General features: G+C 49.5%; 3 protein-coding genes across 4 annotated transcripts in view; 2 read left to right on the top strand and 1 right to left on the bottom strand.

Moving 5' to 3' along the window:
• Window positions 1-2,264, top strand: part of LOC130374883 (heparan sulfate glucosamine 3-O-sulfotransferase 5-like) — a 2,862-nt gene extending 598 nt beyond the window's left edge. The window contains exons 2-3 of the mRNA XM_056581861.1: window positions 3-56; window positions 673-2,264. Of these exons, the coding sequence (XP_056437836.1) occupies window positions 3-56; window positions 673-1,221 (603 nt within the window). The 3' untranslated portion in view covers window positions 1,222-2,264. The remainder of the gene's footprint in view (window positions 1-2; window positions 57-672) is intronic.
• Window positions 2,265-3,039: 775 nt separating this feature from the next.
• On the top strand, window positions 3,040-12,111 carry LOC130374654 (histone deacetylase 2). 2 transcript variants are annotated; one of them, XR_008893641.1, is made up of 15 exons: window positions 3,040-3,149; window positions 3,654-3,766; window positions 4,267-4,384; window positions 4,685-4,759; window positions 5,617-5,755; window positions 6,169-6,310; window positions 6,473-6,565; window positions 9,387-9,495; window positions 9,637-9,777; window positions 9,985-10,093; window positions 10,580-10,710; window positions 10,852-11,001; window positions 11,226-11,283; window positions 11,595-11,819; window positions 11,907-12,111. XR_008893641.1 is itself a non-coding variant. In XM_056581583.1 (14 exons), the coding sequence occupies exons 1-14, from the start codon at window positions 3,095-3,097 to the stop codon at window positions 11,623-11,625; spliced, it is 1,464 nt and encodes a 487-aa protein (XP_056437558.1). In that variant the 5' UTR covers window positions 3,040-3,094; the 3' UTR covers window positions 11,626-12,111. The 2 variants fall into 2 exon arrangements, 1 of the variants encoding a protein (XP_056437558.1); XM_056581583.1 differs by having other exon boundaries at window positions 11,595-12,111.
• Window positions 12,112-14,343: 2,232 nt separating this feature from the next.
• Window positions 14,344-16,584, bottom strand: LOC130374784 (myristoylated alanine-rich C-kinase substrate-like). The gene is made up of 2 exons (XM_056581735.1): window positions 16,234-16,584; window positions 14,344-15,201 (listed from the first exon to the last, which is right to left on the bottom strand). Exons 1-2 carry the CDS (start codon window positions 16,315-16,317, stop codon window positions 14,533-14,535), a joined length of 753 nt encoding a protein of 250 aa, XP_056437710.1. The 5' UTR covers window positions 16,318-16,584; the 3' UTR covers window positions 14,344-14,532.
• Between the last annotated feature and the right edge of the window lie 89 nt (window positions 16,585-16,673).

Raw genomic sequence — 16,673 nt, forward strand, 5'->3', positions numbered from 1 at the left:
CTTTCCCCCACCAGATCACCATCGAGAAGAGCCCTGCATACTTCATCACAGAGGAGGTGGGTCTTTGCTTTTTAGGTCCTCACTTCTTCAAGTCCGGACTTCTTTAGGTCCACAATTCTTAAGGTCTTAGGTGCTGACTACTTTAGGTCTTTCATTTCTAGGTCCTCACCTCTTTAGGTCTTTAGTTTCTAGGTCCTCACTTCTTTAGGTCTTTAGTTTCTAGGTCCTCACTTCTTTAGGTTTTTAGTTTCTAGGTCCTCACCTCTTTAGGTCTTTAGTTTCTAGGTCCTCACCTCTTTTGTCTTTAGTTTCTAGGACCTCACCTCTTTAGGTCTTTAGTTTCTAGGTCCTCACCTCTTTTGTCTTTAGTTTCTAGGACCTCACCTCTTTAGGTCTTTAGTTTCTAGGTCCTCACTTCTTTAGGTCTTTAATTTCTAGGTATGCACTTCATTAAGTCTTTCGTTTCTAGATCCTCACCTCTTTCGGTCTTCAAATTCTAGTTCCTCACCTCTTTAAGTCTTTAGTTTCTAGGTCCTCTTTAGGTCTTTAGTTTCTAGGTCCTCTTTAGGTCTTTAGTTTCTAGGTCCTCTTTAGATCTTTAGTTTCTAGGTCCTCTTTAGATCTTTAGTTTCTAGGTCCTCCGGCTCTTTCTAATACCTAATATCCTCCCAGGTTCCCGAGCGTATCTTCAAGATGAACTCCTCCATCAAGCTGCTGGTGATCGTGCGTGAGCCCACGACCCGGGCCGTGTCCGACTACACGCAGGTCCTGGAGGGCAAGGAGCGCAAGAACAAGACCTACCACAAGTTCGAGGAGCTGGCGGTGGACGAGGCCACCTGCGAGGTGAACACCAAGTACAAGGCGGTGCGCACCAGCATCTACACCCACCACCTGGAGCGCTGGCTGCACTACTTCCCCGCGGAGCAGCTCCACGTGGTGGACGGCGACCGGCTGATCAGCGACCCGCTGCCCGAGCTGCAGCTGGTGGAGCGCTTCCTCCACCTGCCGGCGGCCATCAGCCGCTCCAACCTGTACTTCAACGCCACGCGCGGCTTCTACTGCCTGCGCTTCAGCCTGCTGTTCAACAAGTGCCTGGCGGGCAGCAAGGGCCGCACGCACCCCGCCGTGGACGCCTCCGTGGTGGAGAAGCTGCGCCGCTTCTTCCACCCGTTCAACCAGAAGTTCTACCAGATCACGGGGCGGACCTTCGACTGGCCCTGACCTCTGGAGGGGAACCCTGCTGGCCAACGCCAGGGACAGACATTCGGAGGATCGAGCACTTTGACGGGGTTCGTCGTTGCAGCCGTGACCAAATATTAAAAGAGGATCACTTTGGGGGACTTCAGTTTTTTTTTGTTTACGTTGGGTGAAGGTGGCAAGAAGTTTGACACAAAGCTTCTATTGAACCGTGAATAAAGTTGTGGTCCCCGTCTTCGTCCGCTGTTGGGAAAACTGAATGGGTCTGAAATGCGAAAGAGATTCTGATCTTTGACTGCTTTCTGAAAGATAAGCATTCGCTGACATTCATGCTATGATGCTTAACAGCTTTTAAAAAAGTCGTAATTCCCAATGAAAAGTCACAATGAATCGGTAAGTGGAAAATGTAAACCTTATTTTATATGATTTTCTTGTTTTAACGATTCATTTGTGCATGCACCAGCGTTTCCATGGCTATGGTGAGTTGAGGGCGTCCTGTCTGTCGTTTCACTCCATCGACACAAAGTTACTTCAATCTGTTGTACCCCACTTGCAATTGATTTCCATGGATGGCTGCTGTTATGTTCTGCGTTGCCTATCGGCCACAAGTTAAGTGACAAAAGAGTCAAACTTTAGACATCAAAATCATGTCCGGGAGTTTTTTTGAGGCTTGGAAGACTCAACACTTGTTTCGTAACTTTGTCGCTTTTTGATGTACTTAGCTTTGGTACTCAGATGTTTGGCCTTTCAGTCATTTGGCGAAGATAAAGCGGCACTACTAAACTTCCTCATCGGGTCAGGGTGGAATTATGTCAGTTTATTTGAAAATATTCACTCTGTATCATAAGTGTGTTGTTAAAAAAAATGTTTTAATAAAAGAACATTTAAATCTGCTCGTGCCGAACTCTGAATTGATGTTTTTCACCAACTTAGGAGCAGAAGCAGGAGAAGATCTTCAACTTGGACATCACACCAAGGTCAAGCATATCCACTGAAGGCTGTATCTAAAACCTAGAAAGTTAAAGTGTATCTAGAATCCAGAGTGTAAAGTTAAAGTGTCTAAAATCTAGAGTGTAAAGTTAAAGTGTATCTAGAGTATAAAGTTAAAGTGTATCTAGAGTATAAAGTTAAAGTGTATCTAGAATCTAGAGTGGGTGTAAAGTGAAGTTGTACCTAGAACCTATGTGCGAATCTCGAGTGTAAAGTTAAGGTCTTTTTAGTACCGAGAGCGGGAAGTGAACATGTATCTAGAGAAGGGTAAGTGCGTATATCTAGAATCTAGATTGTAAAGGTAAGGTGTATCTAAATCTAAAGTTATAACGTGTGTCTAGAATCTATAGTCTAAAACTAATGTGTAATGTAATGTTATAGGAGCTGATGCTGACATTCGCTTTAAATTATCAGGAAATCTACAAGTTTGATATTTCTTGTGTCACATTTATTGTGGTTTATATAGTAATGGTGTTTAAAGGGTAGTTTCGCTATATACAATGTAATTAGTTGTGTTTATCTTTACCCTAATGAAAAGATTAGTATAATATTCAGGTTATTCAGGTGATGTCAAATTCAGGTGGCAATAGCCTACAATAGATCATCTACATTTGTACCACATTCTGTTCAGAATAGATTTGAACCTTTCAAAATAGATTTGAACCATAGACTGTATAACACTGATTTGTTTTTAAACTATGGACTGTAAGCAATAGGTTTTAAGCATAGAAGGCATAAAGTTGGGCTATGAAACAGAAACACAAGCTTTTGAAACACTACGGCTTTATGCAGGGGGCGGTGCCGCCACGCTCTACGTCACCGTATGCCCCTCCCACTCCGCCGCTTTGTCGTCATCTATCCCCGCCGCTCAGTTTGAGCGTCAGTTCGGGAAGAAGCTGAGATAAACATGGCGTTCAGTACCGCGGGTGGGACCAAGAAGAAGGTGTGCTACTACTACGACGGTAGGTGATTTTTCTGTGTCGGGACCTGAGCAGTATCCTGCGGGTTCAGGATCAGGGTCATGCTGGTCAGCCGTCGTGCTAGTGGGGCTGATTGAGGAAGGCTAATAGCACTTAGCTTACATGCTAAGTCGACCAACGGTGTTTACTCTCCTTCATAACATGTAACACATGTGTTGAGATTTACACTCTCCTTCAACATCTTTAATCTGATTTGAACCTTGACTACTATCATTAAAGAAGGGATGATGTGATGACAACGACCGTTGATATCAACAAAAGATAAGGGTTTTCCTTATTATTAAACTCATTAATTACAATTTTATGGATAGAGCGATGTGTGCTGTATCAAATGTCCACCACACAGATATGATTGGTAACCCTAACAGATATTAATGTTGTTAGTCCGTGAGCTATAAGCAGGGTTTGAAGCCTGGGCAGTGGGCAGGGAGCCATCATGGTCGAGGGGTTTGTGAAAGTGTGGTTTTGCCCATCTGCTGTTTGAAGGCGACATGGGGAACTACTACTACGGGCAGGGACACCCCATGAAACCGCACCGCATCCGCATGACCCACAACCTGCTGCTGAACTACGGCCTCTACAGGAAGATGGAGATCTACGTGAGTCCCTCTATTCGATACCTTTCTGCACTGATACCATGGATTATTCCATGTGACACGGATTCTGACTAGGGGGTTTAGCCCCCGAGAAGTTATGGGTTCGACCCCCAGTGTCCAGTCTACCTATAGGCATCCCTCAGTGCTAGCCCTCTGACCCCTACCTGCTCCTTAATGACCTGTCTCTGTACTGTCTAACCCCTACCTGCTCCTTTATGACCTGTCTCTGTACTGTCTAACCCCTACCTGCTCCTTAATGACCTGTCTCTGTACTGTCTAACCCCTACCTGCACCTTAATGACCTGTCTCTGTACTGTCTAACCCCTACCTGCTCCTCAATGACCTGTCTCTGTACTGTCTTACCCCTGCCTGCTCCTCAATGACCTGTCTCCCTGCAGGCATATCGCTTGATCATTCTTAAGCCACTCTAGATAGAATGTGTTTGATTGATGAGTCAATAGAATAATGAATCTAGAATCTAATAAGTTTGTTTTGTGATCCAGCGACCGCACAAAGCCACGCTGGAGGAGATGACCAAGTACCACAGTGACGACTACATCAAGTTCCTCAAGTCCATCCGGCCGGACAACATGTCTGAGTACAGCAAGCAGATGCAGCGCTGTAAGCTAATTCAGGCTAGCTATCGTATATCTGTCACAAAAAACTGCTAGCCAACTCTTGCCAACTATAATTCATATATAATTTGCAAAAGACAACTGCTAGCTGACTAGCATCATCCCAAGAAACAAAAAATGTATTACAGCCTACAGTACAGTATATTGTACTACTGTCTACAGTACAGTATACAGTATATTGTATTACAGCCTACAGTATACAGTATATTGTACCACAGTCTACAGTACAGGCTACAGTAGTGTACGGTATATTACAGTAGTGTTCTGCCTTCCTGTGTCCCTCCAGTCAACGTGGGCGAGGACTGCCCCGTGTTCGACGGTCTGTACGAGTTCTGCCAGCTGTCCTCGGGAGGATCCGCTGGTGAGTGAATCACAGCGTGCTGTTGTTATTCATCCAGTGTTTCCCCCAACACTGTATGGTTAGGGCGGCCGCCTTAAAGGGCCCATGGCTTGACACCAGGTGTGGTGTGATTAGGTGGACACGCCCACCTGTGATGTCATAAGGGGCAGATTTCCAAAACGGCTGGTACCGGCCAATCACACCACACCTGGTGGCATGCCAGGGGACCTTTAACAACAATAGGGCCCCGCCTTGATTACCAATGTATAAAAAAATGATATAATTATTACTATTTTCTTTTAATTATTATTATGCGTTAACAAAGTACAAAACTCTTGTAGGGAAGGTAAACAGACTTCCATCAAGTACAAAAAATAAGCCCGTTGTCTCTAAAGCCCCTTCTGGACCCATCTCCTGGGTAGTATCCATGAAGCAGAGCTCTCATCTGCCTCGCATTGAGCGGCCCATGCTGATCAGTACACTGAGGACAGCTTGGTGTACTCAGCGATGGGGACGTTTTCTTTGTAAAACCCATATCATCTCATTTCTGACCACTAGAGGGCAGGCTGTGGAACCCCTGCATTAAGCCGTGACCACAGCTAACCTGTTCTCGGCCGTGCCGTGGGACCATTATCTGATCGATCCACGACATGCCGAGAGTCACGCTGCATGATCAGTGAATCCCCTCTCCCCTTCCTGGCTCGTTCCCTAAATAGTGTCCCGCTTTACGACGGGAAGTGTATCCCAAGTGGACGTGTATCCCAGGGGGCAGTGTATCCCAGGGGGTAGTGTATCCCAGGGGGCAGTGTATCCCTGGGGGGGGGCAGTGTATCCCTGGGGGTAGTGTATGACAGCGGGAGGGGTTGTGTTCTCTCCAGCGGGGGCGGTGAAGCTGAACCGACAGCAGACGGACATCGCCATCAACTGGGCGGGCGGCCTCCACCACGCCAAGAAGTCGGAGGCCTCGGGGTTCTGCTACGTCAACGACATCGTGCTGGCCATCCTGGAGCTGCTCAAGTGAGTCCCGCTGCCTCCCCCAGGACTGGAGGTCCCCCAGGGTGGACCAGGACTAGAGGACCAGGACTGGAGGTCCCCCAGGGTGGACCAGGACTAGAGGTCCCCCAGGGTGGACCAGGACTGGAGGTCCAGGACTAGAGGTCCACAGGGTGGACCAGGACCTCTAACCCTGTGTCTAGAGTAATAAAGAGAACTACAGAGGAGGCTTCCTGTGTCTAGAGCAGGGCTCGGCGGCCGTATGGCAAATTCTTTTTTTCCTGCTTTCCTCCCTCATTTATTGTTAGATATAACATCCATTAAAATAAAATAAAGATGCTTGTTTTGTAGCATACGTTTTTTTTTTTTCAATTGCATAAACTCAAATTGGTGAAAATGCCTATACAGGCTATTTAATTGTCCTGTGCTGCCCTCAGGTACCACCAGAGGGTGCTGTACATCGACATCGACATCCACCACGGCGACGGCGTGGAGGAGGCCTTCTACACCACCGACCGCGTCATGACCGTCTCCTTCCACAAGTACGGGGAGTACTTCCCCGGCACCGGCGACCTGCGGGTGGGTCCCTGCTACGGCTCTTCACAATAAAAGCCCTCTGTATAAAAGTGTTCCGTAGGCGCTGGCTGAGGGGCGGGGGGGTTCATCGTTGTTACGAAGGCCTTGACTTGTCGAACGTACCTGACCCTGATTGGCCTCCCGGGGTCCCGCCTCCTCTCTCAGGACATTGGAGCAGGGAAGGGGAAGTACTACGCTGTCAACTTCCCCCTGAGGGACGGCATCGATGACCTGTCCTACGAGCAGATCTTCAAACCCGTGAGTAGGACCTCCTGGGGGGGGGTGGGTGGGTGGGTGTGGGTGGGTGTGTGTCAGGGGGTCTAGAACTAGTCCTAGTTGGGGGGCCTAGTACTGGTCCAAGTGTGTGTGTGTGTGTGTGGGGGGGGGGGGGTGTTAACATGTGGTTGTGGGTTGGGTGTAGGAGATGTTAACATGTGGGTGGGTGGGGTGTTGGGTGTAGGTGATGCTAACATGTGGGTGGGTTGGGTGTAGGTGATGCTAACATGTGGGTGGGGTTTTGGGTAGGGGTGCAACGGATCATCATTGATCCGTGATCCGTTCGGATCATCTATTTTGGTTCGGCACACGCATGATCCGCGGATTGATTTATGAAAAAAAAAATTGCGCATGTTCAGTCCACACACAGCCGTAACCATTCCTGCTAGTTCCAGGGACAGAGCTACTTAACACGCTCTGGGTAAAAGTCCGCAACAGTTCCCTTTTCAATAAGCAAACAGTCCTATGGCTCGTTGTGATTTATTGTCCTCAGCGTACAACATGAAGAACAGTGGGCATGGAAAATAAAAGTAGGCTAGACTTCGGTGACTACTGTAACGATAACTGCTGCCTCCAGTGCTACGTCTGTTTCCATACTCGCGCTGCCACACAAACCTGTCGCCTAGGTTACCACACAGACGTAACACGTAGCTGACATAGCTATTGCCAACATAAAGAAAAACACATCGAGCATGGCCACGCATTTACAGCGACATCACCCCGGTGTTTCACTGACAGGAGTGAAACCGAAAGCGGCTCAACAACCGCTAATCACCGCGGCATTTAAGCAGCCCCTTCTTCCACAATCAGACCGGGCTAAAGCAATCACAAACGCTATTTTTTTATTTTTTTTGCTGATCCGAAAAATGATCCGATCCGTGACTCTTGATCCGAGGAACGATCCGAACCGTGAGTTTTTTGATCCGTTGCACACCTAGTTTTGGGTGTAGGTGATCCTATCATGTGGGTGGGGTGATGTTAACATGTGGGTGGGGTGTTGGGTGCAGGTGATGTTAACATGTGGGTGGGGTGTTGGGTGTAGGTGATGTTAACATGTAGGTGTTGTTAACATGTGGGTTATCACCTACACCCAACACCCCACCCACATGTTAACATCACCTACACCCAACACCCCACCCACATGTTAACATCACCTACACCCAACACCCCACCCACATGTTAACATCACCTGCACCCATCACCCCACCCACATGTTAACATCACCTACACCCATCACCCCACCCACATGTTAACATCACCTACACCCAACACCCCACCCACATGTTAACATCACCTACACCCAACACCCCACCCACATGTTAACATCACCTACACCCATCACCCCACCCACATGTTAACATCACCTACACCCAACACCCCACCCACATGTTAACATCACCTGCACCCATCACCCCACCCACATGTTAACATCACCTACACCCATCACCCCACCCACATGTTAACATCACCTACACCCAACACCCCACCCACATGTTAACATCACCTACACCCATCACCCCACCCACATGTTAACATCACCTACACCCATCACCCCACCCACATGTTAACATCACCTACACCCAACACCCACCCACATGTTAACATCACCTACACCCAACACCCACCCACATGTTAACATCACCTACACCCAACACCCCACCCACATGTTAACATCACCTACACCCAACACCCACCCACATGTTAACAACACCTACACCCACATGTTAACATCACACCTGTAGGTGTTATTAACATGTGGGTGGGGTGTTGGGTGTGGGTGATGTTAACATGTGGGTGGGGTGTTGGGTGCAGGTGATGTTAACATGTGGGTGGGGTGTTGGGTGTAGGTGATGTTAACATGTGGGTGGGGTGTTGGGTGCAGGTGATGTTAACATGTGGGTGGGGTGTTGGGTGTAGGTGATGCTAACATGTGGGTGGGGTGTTGGGTGTAGGTGATGTTAACATGTGGGTGGGGTGTTGGGTGTAGGTGATGTTAACATGTGGGTGGGGTGTTGGGTGTAGGTGATGTTAACATGTGGGTGGGTTGTTGGGTGCAGGTGATGCTAACATGTGGGTGGGGTGTTGGGTGTAGGTGATGTTAACATGTGGGTGGGGTGTAGGTGATGTTAACATGTGGGTGGGGTGTTGGGTGTAGGTGATGTTAACATGTGGGTGGGGTGTAGGTGATGTTAACATGTGGGTGGGGTGTTGGGTGTAGGTGATGTTATCATGTGGGTGGGGTGTAGGTGATGCTAACATGTGGGAGGGGTGTTGGGTGTAGGTGATGTTAACATGTGGGTGGGGTGTTGGGTGTAGGTGATGTTATCATGTGGGTGGGGTGTTGGGTGTAGGTGATGTTAACATGTGGGTGGGGTGTTGGGTGTAGGTGATGTTATCATGTGGGTGGGGTGTTGGGTGTAGGTGATGTTAACATGTGGGTGGGGTGTTGGGTGCAGGTGATGTTAACATGTGGGTGGGGTGTTGGGTGTAGGTGATGCTAACATGTGGGTGGGGTGTTGGGTGCAGGTTATGTTAACATGTGGGTGGGTGTTGGGTGTAGGTTATGTTAACATGTGGGTGGGTGTTGGGTGTAGGTGATGCTAACATGTGGGTGGGGTGTTGGGTGTAGGTCATGTTAACATGTGGGTGGGGTGTTGGGTGTAGGTGATGTTAACATGTGGGTGGGGTGTTGGGTGCAGGTTATGTTAACATGTGGGTGGGTGTTGGGTGCAGGTGATGTTAACATGTGGGTGGGGTGTTGGGTGCAGGTGATGTTAACATGTGGGTGGGGTGTTGGGTGCAGGTGATGGCCAAGGTGATGGAGATGTACCAGCCCAGTGCGGTGGTGCTGCAGTGTGGGGCCGACTCGCTCTCTGGAGACCGTCTGGGCTGCTTCAACCTGTCCATCCGTGGTAAGCACTGACCTGGGCCGCTGGGGGCCCCGGACAGCTCTGGGGGCCCTGGACAGCTCTGGGGGCCCTGGACAGCTCTGGGGGCCCCGGGACGTTCAGTGTCTGACTCCCCCTGTGCGGTGAACCCCCCCCCCCCCCCAGGTCACGCCCGCTGTGTGGAGTACATGAAGTCGTTCAACCTGCCCATGCTGATGCTGGGGGGCGGGGGCTACACCATCAGGAACGTGGCCCGCTGCTGGACCTACGAGACGGCCGTCGCCCTGGATACCGAGATCCCCGACGGTGGGTCCATCAACATCCCATAATAGATGGAAGCCCGCCTTATAATCTGATATGTTGATCGTTTGATTGGCCCGAGTTCTGCTTCAGACCAGTGTTGTGAGAGTCTGCTAACGTGGTTCTGTGTCTCCCGAACTAACGAGGTTCTGTTTCCCCTGAGCTAACGAGGTTCTGTGTCTCCTGAACTAACGAGGTTCTCTCTTTCTCCAGAACTCCCGTACAACGACTACTTTGAGTACTTCGGACCGGACTTCAAGCTGCACATCAGCCCGTCCAACATGACCAACCAGAACACGACCGAGTACACGGACAAGATCAAGTGAGGCTCCGGTTCCTCTGATGGTGTCAGAGCTCGGCCAGCGCGTTCTGTTAGGGTCACAGTGTTTAGGACCGTAGCATGGGACCCATTAGGGGTACGATAACATCAGCATTTGATCGGTTGAACATCTTGGGTGTAGATCAGGAGTTTTCATTGGCTCCTGCAGGCAGCGGTTTTGATCCTGGTGTTGTGATTGGCTCCTGCAGGCAGCGGTTTTGATCGGGCCGTTGTGATTGGCTCCTGCAGGCAGCGGTTTCGATCTGGGCGTTGTGATTGGCTCCTGCAGGCAGCGGTTTTGATCTGGCCGTTGTAATTGGCTCCTGCAGGCAGCGGTTTTGATCGGGCCGTTGTGATTGGCTCCTGCAGGCAGCGGTTTCGATCTGGGCGTTGTGATTGGCTCCTGCAGGCAGCGGTTTTGATCTGGCCGTTGTAATTGGCTCCTGCAGGCAGCGGTTTTGATCTGGCCGTTGTGATTGGCTCCTGCAGGCAGCGGTTGTTTGAGAACCTGCGGATGCTGCCGCACGCGCCGGGCGTCCAGATGCAGGCGGTGCCAGAGGACGCCATCCCCGACGACATCGTGGACGAGGACGCAGACGACCCCGACACGCGTGTCTCCAGTGAGCCTTGCGTCCTCTTTGAGGGCCCTCACTGTCTCCGAGGGCCTTTCTGAGTCTCTGAGGGCCAACTGTAGGGTCTTCTCCTTCTGCAGCTCCATACTGATGGTGTGTGTGTGTGTGTGTGTGTGTGTGTGTGTGTAGTCCGCGCCTCAGACAAAAGGATCGTGTGTGACGAGGAGTTCTCCGACTCTGAGGACGAGGGAGAGGGAGGAGCTAGGAGGAACGCAGCCAATCACAAGAAGGGAGCCAAGCGACCCCGAGTGGAGGAGGAGCTGGAGGACAAGAAACCCGGTCAGTCCGAGGTCCAATCGGGGGCCTTCCTAGAGGGATGGGCGGGGCTTGGGGCAGAGGGGTGGTGGTCATGGTGATACTAGATGTGTGCGGTGACCCCAGCTGGGTCTCCGAGTGGAGGTCTGACCCTAACCCAGACGAGCGCCTCTCAGTGACCGTCCTTTTTCTTTTTGCAAATAAAATGCCTGTAAACTTAACAACCGCGCACCTTTTCGTCCCTCCAGACGTCATGGAAGAGGAACAAACGAAAGAAGCTACTGATGAGAAGATGGACACCAAGAGGTGACCACCTGCAGCCTGTCACCGCCACATTAACCCTGTCACAACCACATTAACCCTGTCACCGCCGCACTAACCCTGTCACCGCCGCATTAACCCTGTCACAACCACATTAACCCTGTCACCGCCACATTAACCCTGTCACAACCACATTAACCCTGTCACAACCAGACGACAACATCCCATCTACTACATTTACACTAGTGGACGTCTGAACTTATTCAGTGACTCAGACATGGATTCATGAATAACTGATTATAATCTTCTGTATAGACATAATATTTTGTGTGTATGTGTGTTCGTTCTCTCTCCAGTGTGAAGACTGAGCCGGCCAGCACTGCCTGATTTTTGGAGACTTTTATTTTGAAAGTCCCTCCTTACGCCCACTGCTGTCGGAGCTCCGCCCACTACAGATCTGAAGCATGATATTTATTATTGAAGTAAATGGTTTGCTCCCACACTCCCTAATATGTCCCAATACTCAGGGTCAAAGGTGACATATTATACCACCGGGTGTGAGTGGGATTAGCTGATACAAGGCGTTTTGAAAACCTGCCTCTTCTGACATCACAAGTGGGTGAGTCCATCTAGTGTGCTGGCCACGCCCACTTGTGATGTCAGAAGAGGCATGTTTTCAAAACGGCTAATCACACTCTCGGTATAATGTTGGTATAATATGTCGCCTTTAAATATTTCTCTTCCTTTTCTGGAAAATAAATGTAATGGGGTTTTTTTAGAGTAAAAATGATCACGTAGTTGAAATGTGCAACAGCCCTGTAATTTGATGATAACGTTGATATTTAGCATTTAATAATAAAAGATTTGATAATATCGTGTACGTTATTCTTGTGTAAGCGTCCGCCCCCGGGGGGAGCTAGAGAGTCGGCAATCCGCTGCTTTAGTGGAACAGCTGAGAGCCCAGACGTTCAGTTCTTATCAGTAGTCTGAAGGAGGGAAGCCAACACACAGACCCCTACGGGCTCCCTTATCACCCCCCACCAGGACCAACACTGAAGCTCACATCATAGGTAGGCCTGCTTCACGGTCTGGGGTCGGTAAGGCATGGGGGTAGAGGGACATCGTGTGGACCCAGGCCTTTAAACACGGTCATTACCGACCTGTTGGAGAGTTTCATCTATCCAAAGTAAGAAAAATGGAGGCGTCTACGTTTTCCGAAGAATTTCAAACCTTTCTTTCTCCTGTGCCGAAAGTCTCTCAGGTTGCAGACTTTTCAAGTTCAAGGTTTTTTTCTGGTTAATTCCATTCTTACAACGACTACATTAAACATTATAGCATGTAAATATTTATACTACAGTCTAGTGTCTTCAGAAGAACTACACCAACATTATAGCACATTTTAATATGTATACTAAACTGTAGTGATTTAAGTATAACGACTACATTTACACTCTAGCTAGCGCGAGATAATATTTATAATATATGGAGTTTTGCTGACCCCTTCTGGCCCCTGGTCGAAATGTCTTTTGCAGGTGGTTTCTGTTCTTAATGACGTCAACCGTCAGAGCATGAGGTCATCAGCCGTTCAGGAGGTGAACACACCATCTGAGGTGAGCAGTGGGTTGTACGAGGTCCTTGTTGGTCCTCTATTGAAGTGATAACTGAGCAGTGGGTCTGTGTTTTAGACTTGACGCATCCACTAGGTGAAACTAAAACGTCTCTTTTAAAGAGTTTCTGTGGTCAGACATTTGAAATTCCCATTCATATTCTGCATGGAGGGTTTGCTAAAAAGCCATGTCGTTACCGTCCAAACGCATACCGCGAGCCAAGGGATTTTGAACGAAGGTATATGCTCCTGTAGATGCCACAAGTTAAAGAAAAGTGTATGTAAACCATTTTTTATTCGCATTTAAAAAGCACTACATTCCTTTTTTTATATACACTGTCTTAGCAACCTCTCTAATATCAGAGAAAATGAATGTGAAATGTACTTCCTGAACCAGAGCCGTTCCAAATGGGGACGGTCACTGTTGTGCTCCATACTGCATCCCATAATAACACCACTAATGGTGCGATGGACTTTAAAATGTAGTATTCTCAATGTAACTAGAAGGTCTAATAGAAAGAAAGCTTAAGTCCCGGCATCCATGCGGTTACCTGAAGTCTTTCAGGGTTCGGTCCATTTCCATTCCAAGACTATTTTTAATGTTATCAACTTTAAAATGGAGCGCAATTGGCGCTCCATTTTGAAGATGGCAGTCTCCTATCTTACAAAATGTACCCAATCATTTATGATTCAATTAATTTCTCCCACCCAGGAATAAAGGCAAAAAACATTTTTTTTCAAATTTTATTCACATTTATTGTTTGCTTTCAGTGTGCTCACAGAAAATTAGAACACCTTTAAGCGAGGAGTTCAATAGCAATTTTTTGTAAGCAAAGTTACATTCCATCTCTACGTCAAATTGGTCAAAGCTTCTCCTGTATTTACAAAAGGAAAAATGACGAGATGCTACAAACATGGCATCTGATAAATTTTGTCAAAGACTGAAAAAGCGGTCGCTGTATTTAAAACATTACCACAGTATATAAACAGTAACGCCCCTCACAGCTTGGTTCGCGTCTTTTATTCCCCAGATGAATCTGATCGGTACAAAACCTGTGTGTATTCAAGACTCATATAATCACAGTTAAAATCACCCTGCCTATACATACTTACATACTTTTTCTCTCCCTAAGGTCATAAATCAGCCTTTACATATTTAGTATTTCTAGGATCTGAAGGTAACGCTACGGTGGCGCTGGTTGAGGTGGATAGGATCTAGTCTAGTGGTTGTTGAAAGGTCTTAGTGTTGTTGGGCGGCCCTCTAAGACTATTCTCTAGGTAATAGCCTGGCCTGCCCCCCCCCCCCCCCATCATCATCATCTACCCCCACCCGTCTACCCCGCCCGCTCCATACACGTTGATAGGGTTTTACATTTCTGTATAAAAGGAGGGAAATCAGAAAGTAATACTGACGCAAAACAAATATGGCAGAGTGTGACTTTCTGTTGTATGTTTCTGAAGCCGCCCCAGGACCACGGGGGCTTTGTGTAGGGGGGGGGGGGGGGGGGAAGGGGATGGGGCCTTAAAGAAAAGGAAAGAAAAGCTTTAAAGTATCCCTGGTGGTCGACAAGTCCTCCTCAGCCAAGATGGCGTCGCCCGTCACCCCAACAGGGGAATGTTCTTTGATTATCTCTTCTTCGTCTCCCTTCTTCCATCGTCGTTGTGGTTCGTCGTCCGGTAGCCGGGGTTTACTCCTCCGCCGCCGCCGCCTCCGACGCCACCGCCTCTGTCTGGGCCTCCACCTTCTGGGCCTCCACCTCTGCAGGGGCAGCCTCCACCTTCTGGGCCTCCTCCTCCTCCACCACCACTTTGGCCTCCTCCGCCGGCTTCTCCGCAGCCTCTTCGGGTTTAGCCTCAGCGGGGCCGGCGGCCTTCTCCTCCTCCACCTTCTCTCCTCCGTCCACGGCGGAGGAGGCCGCGGCCTCTCCCTCGGCGGGCTTGGCCTCCTCGCCCCCGTCCGCGGCCTCCTCGCCCCCGTCCGCGGCCTCCTTCTTGGCCTCCTCCTCGCCCGCCGCCTCCTCCTCGCCTCCTTCTCCCGTCTCCTTCTTGGTCTTCCTCAAGGAGAAGCCGCTCAGCTTGAAGGACTTCTTGAAGGAGAACCTCTTCTTCTTCTTCTTGGGGGTCTCGGTGCTGGAGGAGGGCGTGGCGGCCGCCTCGTCGGCCTTCACCTCCGCCTCGCCCTCCGCCGCCTCGCCCTCCACCTTGTCGCCGTTAGCGGCCGGCGCCGCCTCGGCAGCAGCCGCCACCTCGGCCGTCACCTCCTCCTCCTTCTGGACCTCCTCGACCGCCGCTTTACCGTTGGCCTGCAGCTCCTCTGCTGGGGAGGAGTCCCCGTTCGCCTTCACATGGCCGTTTTCCTGCAGAAACAGACAGAAACAGGGTTAATACCTGGTTCATACCGCAGGGGGCGGTAGACACCACGCTGCTGCCTCCGCCACACCGCGAGGAACCGGCTGTTCGGTTGTTTCCAGCGTTTAACTTCCAACCCGTTTATTCTCAATAGTCTCTTTTCGGTATCGCTATGCGAGCGTTTGGAGAGCCTTGCAAACTCGCTTGTCTCAATCAACACGGCTGATTGAAGAAAAAAACACAGGCTCCCGACCCGAGAGATGTTAACGCAGTGCCTCGACTCCATCGCAAGGGGTCCATGCCCGCCCGGTTGCCCACGACGGAGCGCCAACGCGGGCATCTGCCCGTTAAAACACAGACGCTTGGTAGGAATCCATTAGCATTTTACTCCCAAAACCACCAAGCACTTCAGAGTAATGTTATCCTTTGACCCATGTTGCTTGGAACCAAGTGCAGGACGACCTCAGCTCTACGTGATGGAGGCTGCATCTCCACAGCCTCCCTCGCAAGGCGTGGTGCACCCATTGTCTACTCAATCAAACTTTTCATGTCCATAAAGCGACGGATTCTAATCCAAACCACTGATCAAATGCTTCGTGTTCATGTGTGATCTCAACACTTATGTCAGTAATGCAGTATTGGAATCTCTGCTCATCTTTGGAACTAAAAAAGCTTCGTCTAACAAAGGACGAGAGATCTGGACTCGACCCGACAGGACCGCACAACACATCCGCCCGATCGCCATCCTAATGTGTGCCGTCGAGCCGAGCTTTCTGTACTTTAGTCAATGGTTTGAATTAAAGCGGTCAACTGTTGATACTTGACAATAAACCGGTTGGATGTTTTATAGAGCATCTAACCCATCTCTCATATTGAAGAAATTCTAACCATCCCATCGATCCAAAATTACGCACGGCTGTGCGTTTGAGCCAAAAGCCCAAATGGACTACAGTAGCATTGATTAACCTGCACGTGGTGGTAAATCAAACATTAATTGACAATTATGGGACATCAATTAATCAACATGAAATGGTACCGACCTGTCCGTTGGCTTTGGCCGGAGACACTGCTGCGTCTCCCGGCTTCTCTGCCTTCGCCGCCGCCCTGGAGAGAGCCGCTCCCATGCTGTCCTCAACAAAGAGCTGAGCGATCCACGGAGGAACAAAGACTGAGCGGATCTTCTCGGTGGAGCTCTGCCGATATTCCCCTCAGGAAAGTAAAATGCAAGAAGAAAAGCGAAGCAGTCCAAATGGCGGCGATGAATTGTTAACAATTCGCAGAGAATACCGCCAAGTGCAGAGAAGTGATAAAAATCCCAGTTTGTTACTGTGTTGCCGCAGACGAGCTGGAAAATGGAGAAATCTCGCTGGTCCCTAATAAGATGCGGGGTCCAACGCCCAGTAGGGAGACGGACGGGGCGTGCAGCCAATCATAGGTGCCACAGGGATAAGGGGGCGGCGCTTCAGAGAGGAGCGAACAA

Source organism: Gadus chalcogrammus, chromosome 21 (genome assembly GCF_026213295.1).
Source record: "Gadus chalcogrammus isolate NIFS_2021 chromosome 21, NIFS_Gcha_1.0, whole genome shotgun sequence".
Taxonomy (NCBI): Eukaryota; Metazoa; Chordata; class Actinopteri; order Gadiformes; family Gadidae; genus Gadus; species Gadus chalcogrammus.

Bases quoted from the DNA above. Each gene is read 5' to 3' on its own strand.
- LOC130374654 (XM_056581583.1), top strand. From the start codon at position 3,095: ATGGCGTTCAGTACCGCGGGTGGGACCAAGAAGAAGGTGTGCTACTAC. The intron at 3,150-3,653 runs GTAGGTGATTTT...TGCTGTTTGAAG, and splicing joins GGTGTGCTACTACTACGACG to GCGACATGGGGAACTACTAC. The intron at 11,002-11,225 runs GTCAGTCCGAGG...TCGTCCCTCCAG, and splicing joins GCTGGAGGACAAGAAACCCG to ACGTCATGGAAGAGGAACAA.
- LOC130374784 (XM_056581735.1), bottom strand. From the start codon at position 16,317: ATGGGAGCGGCTCTCTCCAGGGCGGCGGCGAAGGCAGAGAAGCCGGGA. The intron at 15,202-16,233 runs GTCGGTACCATT...CTGTTTCTGCAG, and splicing joins CGGCCAAAGCCAACGGACAG to GAAAACGGCCATGTGAAGGC.